Source organism: Tachypleus tridentatus, chromosome 10 (assembly GCF_004210375.1).
Source record: "Tachypleus tridentatus isolate NWPU-2018 chromosome 10, ASM421037v1, whole genome shotgun sequence".
NCBI classification, from domain to species: domain Eukaryota; kingdom Metazoa; phylum Arthropoda; class Merostomata; order Xiphosura; family Limulidae; genus Tachypleus; species Tachypleus tridentatus.
In genome coordinates this window covers 110758212-110776677 of record NC_134834.1, presented here as the reverse complement: position 1 = coordinate 110776677, position 18466 = coordinate 110758212, and the positions used below count along the sequence as shown (strand labels likewise).

General features: G+C 34.2%; 1 protein-coding gene across 18 annotated transcripts in view; it reads right to left on the bottom strand.

Moving 5' to 3' along the window:
* Positions 1-18466, bottom strand: part of LOC143230083 (uncharacterized) — a 180340-nt gene that overhangs the window by 143231 nt on the left and 18643 nt on the right. For 16 of the 18 annotated variants that reach the window (XM_076463106.1, XM_076463100.1, XM_076463103.1 and 13 more), the window contains 2 exons: positions 16690-16818; positions 3745-3873 (listed from right to left, as the gene is read on the bottom strand). In XM_076463106.1, the coding sequence (XP_076319221.1) occupies positions 3745-3873; positions 16690-16818 (258 nt within the window). Of the gene's footprint in view, positions 1-3744; positions 3874-4976; positions 5222-6122; positions 6145-16689; positions 16819-18466 lie in introns of those variants that run through there. The other 2 variants (XM_076463117.1, XM_076463118.1) reach the window with 2 other exon arrangements.

Genomic DNA, 18466 nt, shown 5'->3' with positions numbered 1-18466 from the left:
TAAAAATGTGAAATAGATATACAAATTATTTACAATAAAAATCTAAAAAATGCTTTATCATAACTTTATAACCCAAACTTTTCAAGATCTCAGCTATGGTTTATAGTAATAGTTCTAGTTTGCTTCTTTCATTCATTGTTTCAACTCCCCAGTGGATCAGCAGTATATCTGTGGACTAACAACCACTAGAAACCAGGTTTCAATACTCTTGGAGGGCAGAGCACAGATAGTCCATTGTATAGCTCTGTGCTTAATTCTAAACAAACAAACTCCTTATACCTTCACTTCTACCCTGCTTCCATCATTCCTTAATCCACTACTTCTACCATGCTACCATCATTCCTTAATCCACTACTTCTACCATGTTACCATCATTCCTCAATCCACTACTTCTACCGTACTACTATCATTCCTCAATCCACTACTTCTACTATGCTACCATCATTCCTTAATCCACTACTTCTACCATGCTACCATCATTCTTTAATCCACTACTTCTACCGTGCTACTATCGTTTTCTTTTGATCCACTACTTCTGCCATGCTACCATCGTTCCTCAATCCACTTTTTCTTCTACCGTAAGCTACCATCGTTCTTAATCTTCCACTTCTACTTATAGCATTCGTTATTCTTTATACTTTTCATTTCTTTACCTTGTTTTATTTTCCTTTTTCCATTTACTTCTACTTGCTAAGCCATCGTTCCTTAATCCACTACTTTACTATGTATACTATTATTCGTTCTCAATCTACTACTTTTACTGCCGTTTACTATTATTCTTTAATCGATCTACTTTATTTAAGCTACTATTTTCTTTAATCCATCTTTTACTTATGCTACCATCATTCTTTAATCTATTTCTTCTACCATAAGTACTATCATTCTCAATCCACTACTTTTACCGTATGTACATTTATTCTTATTCTACTACTGCCGTTCTACCGTCGTTCTTCATTCATTTCAAGCTGCCGTTTCTGCCATCGTTTCATCATCCACTACTTTCTACCGTAAGTACCATCGTTCTTTAATCTACTACTTTCTACCGTATTTATTATTATTTTCATCTATTCCACTTTTTTTACTGCGTATACATTATTCTTGATCCACTACTTCTACTGCGTTATATTATCGTTTCTTATCCACTACTTCTACTGCGTTGCTACCGTCATTCCTTAATCCACTTTCAAGCTGCTGCCGTAAGCTGCCGTCGTTCCTGATCCACTATTTCTTCTACCATATAAGTACTATCATTCTTAATCCACTACTTTCTGCCATGTAACCATTATTCCTTAATCCACTACTTCTACCATGTTACCATCATTCCTTAATCCACTACTTCTACCATGTTAAAATCATTCCTTAATCCACTATTTCTACTATGTTACCATCATTCCATAATCCACTACTTTCTACTATGTTACCATCATCTTTTATTAGACCACTTTTACCATGCTACTGTCATCACTTATACCACCACTTCTATCATGTTACTATTATTCCTTACACTATCACTTCTACTGTTACCATCATCCTTTGAACCACCACTTCTACCATGCTACCATTATTCCTTATACTACCACTTATACCAGACTACCAAATTTCTTAATACTACCACTTATACCACACTACAATCACCTTCTACATCATATGCTTGTAAAATAGTCTGAACCGAGAATATTCTAAATAATTTGTTTGTCCTTACTTATTGACAGTGGTACAAATTCTGTTTGTTTCTAATTCTTCACCTAAAATAGTAGTCACATATGACCAAACACTAGATATGTTAGAAAAATATGACTTGTGTTATGTTGTTTTTATGACATTCACCTTGTGAAAGGTTTTTCTATAAAGTTATGTGGATCAGGCTTCCCTCACTTCAAATATTTAATGCATTATTCTCAAACTTCTGACTTAACAGTTTAGCCTTGATAGAAGTTAGTAAAAAGAACCAGAGAGAAAAAATAATGTTAATGCATCATAATCTCTACTTAATCATACAATATTTTCAAACTATCCAATTAAATAAAGAGGAGATGGGGTTTCTTTCAGAATGTTTCTGTTCTGGTGTGGAGCATTAAAGTACTGAAGGCAACAGCATGTTTATAAACATGATCTCACTGTATGAATATAAACATGGTTTGGTTGTTGTTCACAATATGCCTATAAACATGTTATGTTGTTGGCCAAAGAATGTTTATAAACATGATCTAGTTCTTGGTCATGATATGTTTATAAACATGATCTACTCATTGTCCACACTTTGCCTACAAACATGAACTGGCTGTTGTCAGCACTATGTCTAAAATCATGATGTGGTGGTCATTCACAGCATGTCTATAAACATGATCTGATTGCTGGTCACTGTTTATAAACATAACCTAGCTGCTAGCTACAATATGTTTATAAGCATGATATTGTTGTTGTCCACACTATGTCTACAATCATGATGTGGTTGTTGTTCACACTAGGTCCATAAATGTAATCTCACTGTTGGTCACAGTATATTTATAAACATGATTTGGGTGTTGTCTGAAGTATGTTTATAAACATGGTATGGATATTGTTGACACTATCTCTACAAGCATTATCTGATTGTTGTCCAGACTGTCTATAAATATGATCTGGTTGTTGGTGACTGTTTATAAACATTATCTGTTTATTGATCACAGTATTTTTATATGTATGATCTATTTATTGGTCACTCTATATCTACAAACATGATCATGCATAAATATGATAAGGAGATAATTAATGTTAAAATCAATTCTAACAGAATTAAAGTTAGCTTCAGGCCAAAACAAGCTAAAGCAATACTTCTGACAATAATGCTAGAGTTAATTCTAACAGAATTAACGTTAGCTTTCAGCAAAAGCAAGCTAAAGATACAGGTCAGTTAAACAATAGAGGAAAAGGTACACAAAATAAACATAATAATAATAATTAACAATTATGAAAAAATACCACCTCACAGTAGAAAGAAGTGATTGAATACAAGAGCCCTTGTGATATAGAAACATACCATTGATTGTCTACCTGCTGAAGTGACATGTGAGTTTTTAATTTTTACTTTAGATATATCAGTGTCTGCACCGTCATAACAATAGGATGTGATCAAGAAAGTCATTAGAGCCACCTTGTTCTCGATGCCTTTGTTTCTTGTTCTCTTTAGTAGGTAATGTTTTCTCTGCCAGTAAGGATACTTCAATATATTGTGAACCCTCATGAGTTAGACAGTTGACATTTGAATTTATTTTGCTGGCCAATCATAAAGGTGGACAAAGTGACACCAGATCAACAGTGTCAGGAAATAAGGTTCAGGATATGATGTTGCTGCTGGACTAAAAATTAAGTTTACATGGTAGATTCAAGTTTGCTTTCTTCAACATGATTGATAAGGAGGTCTTGCCTCTGTTTGGTTCCAAATAAGTCATTCTCAAGAGAAAAGATGTTTATACACCCTCTAGTAGACTTGACTATCTCAATATCTACATAGATGTATGTACTGCTTTTCCTGTTGTACATTAAAAATTTTGCTTGAAATTTGAACATTGTCCAGACTTTTCATTCTACACATATAACCAGACATTAAAAATAACCAGTATTATGAGTAGGCTCCTGCATAGCTTAGTGCTACTTTTACAGACATCTAATGAAAATGAATGAATGACACCAAGAAAATGAATCAATGTTATAAGCAGCATTCCAGAAAATAATTTTGGCTTTAAATTAAAAATAAAACTTCACCTCCTTCAAAAATCTGTTATATTCTTTTCTTCTCTCCTCAGCTAGTTGTCTTCTTCTTTCCAAATCATTACTAAGAGGAAGTCCAAAATCTTCCACATCACCAACAGATAGAATTGTTCTTCGATTAGACTAAAAATTAAGTATATGAAAATATAGTTAATAAAGCATTTAAAATTCACTTTACTTACAAAGCTGTCAGTTTTTATTTTTATCTGTAGTTTAAAGTAATAAGATGTAATTAGATATGACTCAATACATGCTGTTTAGTTTTTATTTTGAAAACACCCTATAACAATGAGCTAATGTTAAAGTGTTTGAATACATATACTGTGTAAAACTAAGATTTAAATAAGACCCAAACTTTGAAATAAAGGACAATATATGAAATAAAACAGTAAGACTCTGCAGCTTCACAACTTCACTTCCGAACTAAAAGTATTAATCTTCCGTTTATAGTTATAATAAATACATAGAATACAACAAAATTTAAATTACAAAAAGTTAGCATTCTCCTAAAGTGAAAATGTTTTTCCAATAGATACTTCTCCTCACAGAATAGATTTTCTCTATTAGTACTACCCTCTTTTGGCACAAATTTTCCACACTCAACACCAATGTTTTACCTGATACTTCTACATATCTACATGTAAACGATTATGGTGTCACTCTCCACCAACGAGGATGTGACACTATCCCTACTGTAATCAGTGCCTTCTCCACATTTACACTTGTTAATCACTTCAAGACTGGCCACAGGACACATACCACAAATCACCAGAAGAGGGAAGGCTATATTAGAATTGTGAGTGTTGGTAAGTATCAATTGGAAATACATTTTTATTTTATAAAAATGCTAACTTCCAATACAATATCTTACCTCCACTCTCAAAATACCTAGAATCCTACACTGAACTAGTGAAGGGCTGGTGAAAAAATATTCCCCCTTTAGATAGTGCCCAAAAAAAGAGACAATAAGGTATGAAACCAAAAAAAAAATTCACAGTGAGAGACCACACCACATCTGATACAGGTGTAATCTTTGGTCTTTTATGACTGTGTGTATCCTGAACATAAAAAGTGGATAAACATGAAGGAATCCCATAATACATTTCACCTATGAACAGGACTCCTGGATATTGAGTGGCTAGGGCATAACAGCCCACAGTGGTAGTTCAACATCACCTAACACTTGGCAGTAACTGAAATTGTATATCAGATAGAGGATCACCTACCTCTTTACTTCAAAATAAAAACTGGTAAGGAAGACAAGTTTCTCTACCAAAATCCATCTCCACTTGTGCACATTTCTAACCCAACCAACATCTGATCTTTCATGAACCAACATTAAGTGGATGGTAGGAAGGTAGAAAGCCCCAGTGGGATGACATCTCCAGTCCAAAATCTGGTAGCACTGGGCATTTTTCATCCACTCTAAAGGGATACTGGGCAGCATACATGTGAAGAATTACTTAGCTGGACTATCTCCAACCAACACCTAACCCCATGGGAACTGAAAAAAAAAGATGGTAGTAAGGAGGAATAACTCAGCCTGAGAGATAAATTGCAATATATACAGCAGTGCTTCAACCAAAACCTAGCAGTATCTGGAATTGTACATCAGGAATTGTACAAAGTAAGAAAAGTTAGAAAAAAACAAAAAAAATTAAAGATATGTTAAATAAAAAAAGTCTATAGGATAAAGCAAAATGTTGACAAACTTGTGAGGAAAAGAAAACATGTCTGTACATTACAACTGCCAATCGAGATTGTGACAATTGTGATTGTGTGGTGCTTCTACTGGTGAATGCATAATCATTTACATGTAGATTTACAGAAGCAAAAGAGGAAAGGCCAGCAACAAGCTTGGAAAGTCTGCTTCACCATTTAGTACGTACATCTTTTTCTATCAATTTAAGTTCAATAAAAAATTGTATACAATTTTATCAAGTTGGTACAAAACCTATCACAATTAGCTACTCTTTGTCCTAAGTTCTAGAAGATCAAACCAATAATATTATCAACAGTTACACTCTTTAAACAATCAAACAACTTGACACCTTAAACTGATTTGGCTTCTGAAACAGGTGACAGCTCTTCTTCAACATAAGTACTTGAAGAAGGTGGCTAATTAAAAATTATTCATTTTCAGATCATGCTCCTGAAGGACCAAAGGAATATAGATGAATAGGAGTCATATACCTTCAAAAACAGTGACATTAAACAACAGAATAAATAAATAAACCTGTGTAATAAACTCTCAGTAGACAGCATCATTATGTCACTTATAAAACATTTCAGTCTCAGATCTTTGTATTTATTAACATGTCAAATCACATAGTTTCATCAGTAGAAAACCTTAACTGAATAAAAGGTCTTACAGCAATCATGGTAGATCCATTCTTTTTTGAAAGACAGGGACAGTTGATGTTAGAAAGTGTTTCTCAACTGAACCATGACTATATGCTGAATCTCAAAATAAAAAGTAAAGTTAGAAATCAACTTATCTGACAGATAAGTGTAGTGAAAATAAGTATTTTGTAGATAAGAAAACAAACAGGATTCTACTTATTAACCATTGTCCCATTATCATATACAAGTATCTATAAAAATATACCTTTTTACCATATTAACCCTGGTCTTATCATCATATACAAGTATCTATAAAAATATACCTTGTTACCATATTAACCCTGGTCTTATCATCATATACAAGTATCTATAACAATATACCTTTTTACCATATTAACCCTGGTCTTATCATCACATACAAGTATCTATAAAAATATACCTTGTTACCATATTAACCCTGGTCTTATCATCATATACAAGTATCTATAAAAATATACCTTGTTACCATATTAACCCTGGTCTTATCATCACATACAAGTATCTATAAAATATACCTTTTTACCATATTAACCCTGGTCTTATCATCACATACAAGTATCTATTAAAAATATTTGTTTTTACCTTGTTAACCCTAGTCCCATCATCACACACATCTATCAAAAACAAACCTGAAATAAAAACTAAGGTTAACATTTTAGAACATTAAAAATGTGTCTCTAATAAATGCTTCCTTTCACTTAAAAACTTTTCCTGATTTTGTATTGCTGTCTATATGCACTTTTTTTTTTTTTTGGACACTAGCCTTGAGGTTCCCGACCTAAACTTGTGCAATTGCTGCACTGTAGCATGCAACGGCCCTACACCAATAAAAGTGTGAAACACTTTCCTAGCTTAGTTGGCTTCCTCTATATTGATTGTTCCATCAACACTTTAACAATAGGTAAGAAAGGATACACTGGAAGTGGAAAGATGGGTGGAAGATATGAGTGGAAGTAAGTATTTTCAGGGTTGAAATATTTTAACTTCCCATATATTACCTCTTTACACATAATAGTTTGAATTCAACATTGAAGTGATGAAGGTACTGGTGCAAAAGCTATTTAAATAAAATCATTCAGAAAGCACCCATGGACTGTGATGCCTTATACCATGGAGAAGTACAAGGATACACCTCTTCTGTACCAGTGTATACTCTCTGTCCATAGTAAAGATATGTGTTGAAAAGTCAGGTAGTAATCAAGAACAAGAAACAAAAGACTAAAGGTTTACAGAGAGAAAGGGAAAAGGCATGGAGGGCACCAATCAGGAAGAAGTGTAGAATGAGAAGGATACAAAAATAAGGAAAGCACATAGATGAAAATACATGATAATAATGGGAAAACCTGAAAGTACTAGGGAGAGCTACCTTTATAGCCATTTATGGTAGAAAACTATAGGTCTTGATTGAACAACCATATAACAATTTGAAAAGGTGAAGAACAGAAAGACATGAAGGGGAGAAAGCATGATACACAGATCAACTGTAGAATATGTACCATTTTTGTTGATAGAAAAGAAAGGGAGAAGAATGGATAAAGTAAGAAAGAAAACATGAAAAAGTCTGTAATAAGAGACTGGAAGAAACCCACGTCTGATGTGATGAACTGCCACATGGAAGAGGGAGAAGTGAAAATGAAGGAGGTAAAGGAGGAGAGAACCAGAGAAGGTTCAATAGATGAAACCATGGATGAGACGACCAGCAGAAAGCTCTAAGGAAGGAAAGAACATGAGGATAACAATGAACAAGAGAGCACACAAAGAGAAAAAGGTTGATTCAGTCCTGACTGTTCAGTGATGATCCACTTGTAGAGAAAAATATATATGTAAAATGACTGGTTTGGGTTGAGAAAATATTTATGTAGAGGCTGAATGTAACCACAGCTGCAGCAAATGGATGAGGAACAAGGAACAAAAGTAAAACATGGTTTTCAAATGAATGATAAAAGTATCTAGAAGGTGAGTGTCATGACAAGAACATAGCCTCATGAATACAACAGGATTGAAAGATCACTCTGTGGGTGGTTTCTTGATGGGCCTTGAGAGATTGTCCATGAGAAGATGCAGGGAAACCAGAATATTATAAGTTATTAAATATACTTTTAAAGAATAAGATCAGAAAAGGAGATAAAGTGTGTGGAAATAGAGTGGAACTGAATTAACCCTTCTGGCAATTAACCCTTTTGCAACAGGCTTGGTATCATATGAGTTTCTCTACATATTTGCAACATTAAGTTTTTTCACCATAACTTTTAAAACAGCACTTATATATTCACAAAATTTGATAAACTTTTAATAAAGATTACAAGTATTTTATATACAAAAAATAATCAAGTTTTTTAATGAAATATTTTTTATTGAAGATTTATTTGTGACAATAGTCTGTTTCTAAACTTTTAATAAAGATTACAAGTATTTTGTATACAAAAAATAATCAAGTTTTTTAATGAAATATTTTTATTGAAGATTTATTAGTGACAATAGTCTGTTTCTTTACTAGTCTGAGTGCAGATTTAATCATAAAATGATTAAAAACTATTCATTGTTCCAAAAATTTCAACTATTATTTGCATAATTTCTAAAACCTCCTAAATGCATTTTAAGTATTTGTTTTTAGAAAATAACATAAAATATAAAATTGTACTGTGACAGACCCCACATAACTAACCTTGAGTCCATCATAAAAAAATTAGGAAATAAATATAAATTATGCTTTCTTCATGCTACAATGATTAAATATTATAACATGAAAATACAAAGTTTTAATCTGATGTAGCTTAAGTCACACACATTATATATGAACACATATATTTATTATTTTTTATTATATTGACTACCTAACATTACATAGCTTGCATTGATGTAGTGCATGTGCACTCAGGCCATTTATCCAGTAATATAAAGCTGACTGTTAGTTTTCCTTGTCTTGGTTATATTTTAGTGGACTAGTATTTTGTAATATATAGTCATATTTCAATTATTATACATTATATAATAATGTAATATAAAGCTGACTGTTAGTTTTCCTTGTCTTGGTTATATTTTAGTGGACTAGTATTTTGTAATATATAGTCATATTTCAATTATTATACATTATATACATATTATTACAATTTAGAAATCAATTATTAAAATTATTTTTCTTAAAATATAGAATAATAAATCAAGAAGTAAGGCAAACAATTATTTCTTCTTGATATGAAATTCACAGTCGGTTGTTGCTGGACATACGTTGCTAAGCCTGTTAAAATTTTCATGTGGAGGACATCAAACAAAATATTTTTTAGGTTTTACATATACAGTTAAATAACCAAAAAATTATAAGTAACTAAGCTGTATAGGTCTAAAAAAAGTATGCAACTTTGAGCAGACTAAAGACAACCTACCTATGAAACTTTGAGCAGACTAAAGACAACCTACCTATGAAACTTTGAGCAGACTAAAGACAACCTACCAATGAAACTTTGAGCAGACTAAAGGCAACCTACCAATGAAACTTTGAGCAGACTAAAGACAACCTACCTGTGAAACTTTGAGCAGACTAAAGACAACCTACCAATGAAACTTTGAGCAGACTAAAGACAACCTACCTGTGAAACTTTGAGCAGACTAAAGACAACCTACCAATGAAACTTTGAGCAGACTAAAGACAACCTACCTATGAAACTTTGAGCAGACTAAAGACAACCTACCTGTGAAACTTTGAGCAGACTAAAGACAACCTACCTATGAAACTTTGAGCAGACTAAAGACAACCTACCTATGAAACTTTGAGCAGACTAAAGACAACCTACCTGTGAAACTTTGAGCAGACTAAAGACAACCTACCTGTGAAACTTTGAGCAGACTAAAGACAACCTACCTATGAAACTTTGAGCAGACTAAAGACAACCTACCAATGAAACTTTGAGCAGACTAAAGGCAACCTACCAATGAAACTTTGAGCAGACTAAAGACAACCTACCAATGAAACTTTGAGCAGACTAAAGACAACCTACCAATGAAACTTTGAGCAGACTAAAGACAACCTACCAATGAAACTTTGAGCAGACTAAAGACAACCTACCAATGAAACAACCTACCAATGAAACTTTGAGCAGACTAAAGACAACCTACCTGTGAAACTTTGAGCAGAATAAAGACAACCTACCTATGAAACTTTGAGCAGACTAAAGACAACCTACCAATGAAACTTTGAGCAGACTAAAGACAACCTACCAATGAAACTTTGAGCAGACTAAAGGCAACCTACCAATGAAACTTTGAGCAGACTAAAGACAACCTACCAATGAAACTTTGAGCAGACTAAAGACAACCTACCTGTGAAACTTTGAGCAGACTAAAGACAACCTACCTGTGAAACTTTGAGCAGACTAAAGACAACCTACCTGTGAAACTGAGCAGACTTTGAGCAGACTAAAGACAACCTACCAATGAAACTTTGAGCAGACAACCTACCAATAAACTTTGAGCAGACCAACCTACCAATGAAACTTTGAGCAGACTAAAGGCAACCTACCAATGAAACTTTACCTATGAAACTTTGAGCAGACTAAAGACAACCTACCAATGAAACTTTGAGCAGACTAAAGGCAACCTACCTATGAAACTTTGAGCAGACTAAAGACAACCTACCAATGAAACTTTGAGCAGACTAAAGACAACCTACCTGTGAAACTTTGAGCAGAATAAAGACAACCTACCTATGAAACTTTGAGCAGACTAAAGACAACCTACCTTCTTGAAATCTTGGTACAAAAGAACATGGCAGCCTTTTTGCAGATTGAAATTGTTGAGAGAAAACCCTCATGACATTCTAAGCTATCAATTGGTTATCTGTGTCATAGATTGAAGTGTACATAAGGAACTGTTTGATTCAGTACAGAAGCTATATTTCAGCAAAATAAAAAAATGAGGTTTTTATATTCTAGCTTGTCAATACTGGTCATTTGAGTTCCTAATTTGTTCGAAATTATAAACTTGGTATTTTCACATCACAAACACTTAATTTTAAATAGCACTGCATTGAACATACCACATGACTAACTAAAAATCTATACTTAAATGTGTTCTTTTAATATTTACTTTTAACTTAAGAAATTAACTCAATATTAAAAGTCAGTTATAATTTACAATTTGATTCCAAACTTATTGAAATAAATTTATAAAACAGTAATTCAATGAACTTTTGAAAGTATGTCAACAAACACAATGACAAGGCCTTGAACCCTGAACAGTTGTAAATGGGTTAATACAGAAGTCAACTTTTGATTGTACAAATCATCACTAAACATCCAAAAACCATCATAAGAAAATTATCTAAAAGGATGGTGTACCACTAAAGATTCTAAAAAATGGATATCAATTTAAGTTTTTTCTTAAAATCACCAACCAGAATTCAATTGAGAGTCATGGGTGAAGAACCAAAAGAGAGAGAACCTCTCATACAGTGGGAGAAGGAAAAAAGACAACAAGAAGATCAAGATATGTGGAGCTGCAAAGAGCAAACACTCAAAAGAAGGAAGTACTAATTGGGTGCAAAATGCAATCTATCTAGTCCATACACACTGCTTCCAAAACAAGAATAATATGGCTAGAGGAGGGTTTTTGTAATAGAGTCAAATGAGAAAATATGTTCCTGAAACATCTGCCTTTGTCATCCCAAAGCCTAAGGCAAAAGATCATTGTATGGTGAGAAAAATCCCAATAGTTAATCGAGGAAGATTGAGAAGCCTACTGAGACATGTAATAACTATGACCAGACACCTTTGGTACAACAAAAAAATGGAAATAAAATCCTGTAAGAGGATGAGAAACCTGTCCAATAAGTATATTAGGTCCAACACTGCCATGGACTGATGCTTGCCAGGAAAAAAAATCAGTACCAACAATAGACTGCAAACAGAAAGCAAAGGCCCATAAACTGATAATAAAACTATAAGATAGTTACTACCAAGTCAAAACTCAATTGAGTCTATGAGTAGCAGGAGGATGGATAGAGCAGAAAAATGGGAAGTTAGAAGAGGAGAGGAAGCAGGGAGAACAGAAGAAAGGAAGAGACACAGAAGGAACAAAGGAAATACGGAAAAAGAAAAAAAATGGCTTGTCACTCTAACATGCAACTCTAGAGAAAAAAGCACTCTATAAATCATACTGGCAGATAAAAAAATATGAGATAAAAAGGAGACAAAAGCACTCAAGTAACAAAGGCATCGTGCTCTAACCTTTTGCAACAGTTCAACCAAATATTAAATAATAAGGCTGTAGAAAGGATATGTGAAGGACCATCTGCCAAATACCTAAGGAAAATGATGGATTAACACAAGAAAGACAGTGAATGAAGGAAAAAATAATGTAAAAAGGTAGAATATAAAATGAATGTGAGAAAAAATAAGTCTAAAAAAGATGAACAAATAAACAGAGTACCTGACCCACAAGTCTGAAGAAAACACTCCAATTTGAGAGTTGAAGAAAGTCAATATAGTGTGAAATTATGATTAATCAAACGAGGTAACAAAGTAGGAAAGACGAGGCGTGCATATAACAAAGTTGTGGAAAAAAACCAAACTTCAGAAAGCAAGTCATGAAATCAGGAAAAAGACTCAGGTAGATTAAAGACAGCACATGGGTGTAGGATGAGGCAAAGGTGTATAGTGGAATCAAACTGGCAAAATCTTTTCCGTCACAAATGATAAACATAGGTGGAGGTATGTTAGGTAGAAAGACTTCACCTTTTGTCACTTTCCCAACAGACAAAGACAAACCCAATACAAATCTGGTTGTTAGTTTAGCATGAACAACATCTTGTTGTCTCACACCATCCAGAACAGAAGCTACTAAGACTCATGAAATGATAGTATGGAAATAAAATGCCACAAAACATGCAGCTGAAAGAAATGTTGTAAAAGAAAGATTCAACATCAAATACTTTCATAGCAGGTAATATTTGTATAGATACTTCCACAAAAGAAAAGGGTTAAAAAGGTAACAAAAAAGAAAAATTGTTAAAAAAGAAGTAATAACTGAAGAAGCCAGCTACAACAGAAGGATGTGTCACACTCCTATTGCCAAATTAGAAGTGATAACTGAAGAAGCCAGCTACAACAGGAGGATGTGTCACACTCCTATTGCCAAATTAGAAGTGATAACTGAAGAAGCCAGCTACAACAGGAGGACATGTCACACTCCTATTGCCAAATTAGAATTGATAACTGAAGAAGCCAGCAACAACAGGAGGATGTGTCACACTCCTATTGCCAAATTAGAAGTGATAACTGAAGAAGCCAGCTACAACAGGAGGACGTGTCACACTCCTATTTCCAAATTAGAAGTGATAACTGAAGAAGCCAGCTACAACAGGAGGACGTGTCACACTCCTATTGCCAAATTAGAATTGATAACTGAAGAAGCCAGCTACAACAGGAGGATGTGTCACACTCCTATTGCCAAATTAGAAGTGATAACTGAAGAAGCCAGCTACAACAGGAGGACGTGTCACACTCCTATTTCCAAATTAGAAGTGATAACTGAAGAAGCCAGCAACAACAGGAGGATGTGTCACACTCCTATTTCCAAATTAGAAGTGATAACTGAAGAAGCCAGCTACAACAGGAGGATGTGTCACACTCCTATTGCCAAATTAGAAGTGATAACTGACGAAGCCAGCTACAACAGGAGGACGTGTCACACTCCTATTGCCAAATTAGAAGTGATAACTGAAGAAGCCAGCAACAACAGAAGGATGTGTCACACTCCTATTGCCAAATTAGAAGTGATAACTGAAGAAGCCAGCTACAACAGGAGGACGTGTCACACTCCTATTTCCAAATTAGAAGTGATAACTGAAGAAGCCAGCTACAACAGGAGGACGTGTCACACTCCTATTGCCAAATTAGAAGTGATAACTGAAGAAGCCAGCAACAACAGGAGGACGTGTCACACTGCTATTGCCAAATTAGAAGTGATAACTGAAGAAGCCAGCTACAACAGGAGGACGTGTCACACTGCTATTGCCAAATTAGAAGTGATAACTGAAGAAGCCAGCTACAACAGGAGGATGTGTCACACTCTTATTTCCAAATTAGAAGTGATAACTGAAGAAGCCAGCTACAACAGGAGGATCACACTCCTATTGCCAAATTAGAAGTGATAACTGAAGAAGCCAGCTACAACAGGAGGATGTGTCACACTCCTACTGCCAATTTAGAAGTGATAACTGAAGAAGCCAGCTACAACAGGAGGATGTGTCACACTCCTATTTCCAAATTAGAAGTGATAACTGAAGAAGCCAGCTACAACAGGAGGACGTGTCACACTCCTATTTCCAAATTAGAAGTGATAACTGAAGAAGCCAGCTACAACAGGAGGACGTGTCACACTCCTATTGCCAAATTAGAATTGATAACTGAAGAAGCCAGCTACAACAGGAGGATGTGTCACACTCCTATTGCCAAATTAGAAGTGATAACTGAAGAAGCCAGCTACAACAGGAGGACGTGTCACACTCCTATTGCCAAATTAGAAGTGATAACTGAAGAAGCCAGCAACAACAGGAGGACGTGTCACACTGCTATTGCCAAATTAGAAGTGATAACTGAAGAAGCCAGCTACAACAGGAGGATGTGTCACACTCTTATTTCCAAATTAGAAGTGATAACTGAAGAAGCCAGCTACAACAGGAGGATCACACTCCTATTGCCAAATTAGAAGTGATAACTGAAGAAGCCAGCTACAACAGGAGGACGTGTCACGGTCCTATTGGTGGAGATTTATCGCATGTTTATTTGCAAACCACAGCAGAACAACAGCAATTTCACTTGTGAATTTAGATGAAGGCCTCAAGGCTAGTGATGAGCAAAACAAATGTGCATACAGAGGATGGCACAAAATCAGTAAAAGTCTCAATGTGAAGTAAGGTATTGTATCAGAGGTTATTCATCTGACAGATGTTTGTTATTCAACATTCTCCAGTAAAGTGTAGTGAAAAAAAATATTTTATAGATAAGAAAACAGATATGGTTTTATTTATTATCCCTGATCCCATCTTTACACATAAATATCTAAAAAATGATTTATTACCTTATTAACTCTAGTCCCATCATTACATAGAAGTATCTATAAAAATATTTTATTAAAATTTTCTTGGGCTTTCATGAATAAAATGCCTTTGTCAATCTATAAAATCAGATACCAAAATTAAACAATAATGTTATATGAACTAAAGTATACTTCTAAGTAGAAACTGGTTTCAAATGCTAATTTAACTAACTGTGACACAAATTTTCAGTGTATACTCTTTATATGTATATAGATTCCTTCATGCTGAAAGTTAACATTTTTCTCAACTGAAAACGTAATGTATATCCAATATTACTCACCACCACTGACACTCATACCTATTACTTGACTGCTAGGGTTTATTCTTTGTCTAAGTATTGGTCTAATTTTGCTCCAGTCTTTTATACCACACTCACTTCCCTTTGATAATAATTGTCTTATAATACTCTCCACCTATAACATTGTGCCTTCTAATCTGGTACTGTATATAAAAACCTCCTTCAGATAATTTTATAACATCCCAGTCTTTGATACCAGCTTTTAGTAGTGGAAGTCACGAGGTAAGTATTAGTGGAAATATATTTTAAATTTAGAAAAATATTTACTTCTAAAACATACCTCTACTGCCACTTAAGAATCCCACATTTAGAAGGTGGAGCAACTGGTGAGGGTATTATCCATGCAGAAATCATCTGCATAGGTGAAGGGTATACCAAGATAAAAGGGTACCCAAGTGGGAGAACAACACTACATCTAGAACAGGAATGCTCTTCATCTGAACCTAGTTCCTATATCAGAGGTGGAATAGTACATGAGTAATCATCATTATAGACCAGCCCCAACCAGAGGGTCCAAACTCAAGGTTGGATTTAAGGTGTCTTGGTCCCTATACCCTACACTGGTGGCTATGGCAATTGGACTGCAACATTATATATATATATATATATATATATGATTAAACCCTAACAAGTAGCCATAGAGTGATACATTTCAAACCACCAGAAACACAATGAAAAACTAAGCAACACCAAAAGGACTAAACTTGTCCTCCACCTAAAGAAGCCCAAAAGGCAGTACCCTGACCTTTGAATGACAGGTATATCTTACCAAATCAAAGAAACAGAACTCATCCAGTCTGGAATTATGAGCATTCCTCCTCACTCCCCAACCAAATGAGTAAGGAGCATTCCACTTGCCCCTGAAATTATGGGGAGGGCATGGAACAACTATGCTTAACCAAGTACACAAAACTGGATGACTCCACATTCAGAATTATGAAGAAATAGTGATCCTCCTCCATGAACAATATACTGAATTGATACAAACTCAAAAAGAAGGGCTATGCACACCTCAATCAAACAACAAAATGTTAAAAATAGCCAGTATTATGAGTAGGCTCTTGCATAGGCTAGTACCGCTCTTACAGACATCTGGCAAAAATCAGAAAAATGAATTAATGTTACAAGAGAGGTAATTTTGGCTTAATTAAAAATAAAACTTTACCCCCTTCAAAAATCTGTTATATTCTTTTCTTTTTTCCTCAGCTAGTTGTCTTCTTCTTTCCAAATCATTACTCAGAGGAAGTCCAAAATCTTCCACATCATCAACAGGTAGAATTGTTCTTCGATTAGACTAAAATTTAATTATAAGGGAATGTAGTTAATAAAGTATTTAAAATTCACTTTATTTATAAAGCTGTCAGTTTTTATTTTTATCTTGTAGTTAGAAATTATAACACAGTGTAATCAGATCTTACTCCATACATGTTTTTAGTTTTATTATGTCAACACAAACTAGTTGAAATGTAAATTCAATAACACTTAAACCTAAAATTAAAGGACAAGATAAAAATTAATCAATAAGACACCCATAATTATAAATACATGTAATATTACAAGAAACATATGTAATATAATAATTAATCACCAGAAATAATACTGATAGACAGAAAAAGTGATTACAGATTTAATATAAAAATAAAATAATGAATAATAACTATGCTTTATCATTTAGTATGCATATCTGAATTTTCTTTCATCAGTTTAGGTTTGATAAAATTTCTTACAAAACCTATTGCAAGTCATTATCTTTTATCTTATCCATTATCTTTGTCTACCTTCTAAGCATCGCTAAAAAATGTTTACAATAAGCATACCAGTTTTTATACCTCATTTATAAACATGAATATATTAGCACCATACCCCACCAAAAATATTACACTACCTAGAGTAGCACAGTTAGGCCTGGCATAAGTAGATGGTTAGGACACTTGACTTACAGTCTGAGGACTGCAGATTCAAATCTCCATCTCACCAAACAAGGCATGGAAGCATTATAAAGTGCCAGTCAATCCCACTATTCATTGGTAAAAGAGTAACTCAACAGTTGCTGGTGGATAGTGACACCTAATGCCTTACCTCTAGTCTTTCACTGCTAAATTAAGGATGAATAGTGAGATAACACTTGTGTAGCTTTGTGAAAAATTCAAAACAAACAAACAGTACAGTACAGTTAACTCCTACTATTCCCACTCAAGAAATGGAAGGTACCAACATAAGAACACTGGCAGTGGAAAGGGAAGTGTGTGAATGGAGGCAAGTATCTATGAAGAATCTAGGCATTTATACAGACAAGGAAGATCAATGACTAGATACCAATCTGCATAGGCCCAACAACTGAAAGGAAAAAAAACTCTGAAGAACTAATCCAATACTCTTACTACCCCTAGATCAACCAAACTCAGATAACCCTAGACTGAAGTTCCAAGGAACCTGATAAAATGCAAAAAATGGCTGGTTGGCATTTATTGACACAAAGCAACTATGCTATCTGCACCAAACAACCAGTAAATATATCAAAAGTAAAAAACTATAAAATTTCAAATGAGATCAAAGTAAAAACTATAAAATTTCAAATAAGATCAAAGTAAAAACTAAACAATGAGGAAAAATCAGATAAAAAGCAAACTTAAATAGAATTAAAAAAGGCCACAAAAGGCTAATAACATGATCAATTTGAAGTGTTACCATTACCTCTAGCACCATCCAATATCAGGGATAAACTCTTAGAAGACACAAAATGGTGTTGCTACTCACAGTAAAATATGCACAATTGTCACTTGAGGTTACACATTGGTGGATAAATTCCAAATAAAATACGGTGTTACTACTCACAGTAAAATATGCACAATAGTGACTTGAGGTTACACATTGGTGGATAAGTTCCAAATAAAACATGGTGTTGCTACTCACAGTAAAATATGCACAATTGTCACTTGAGG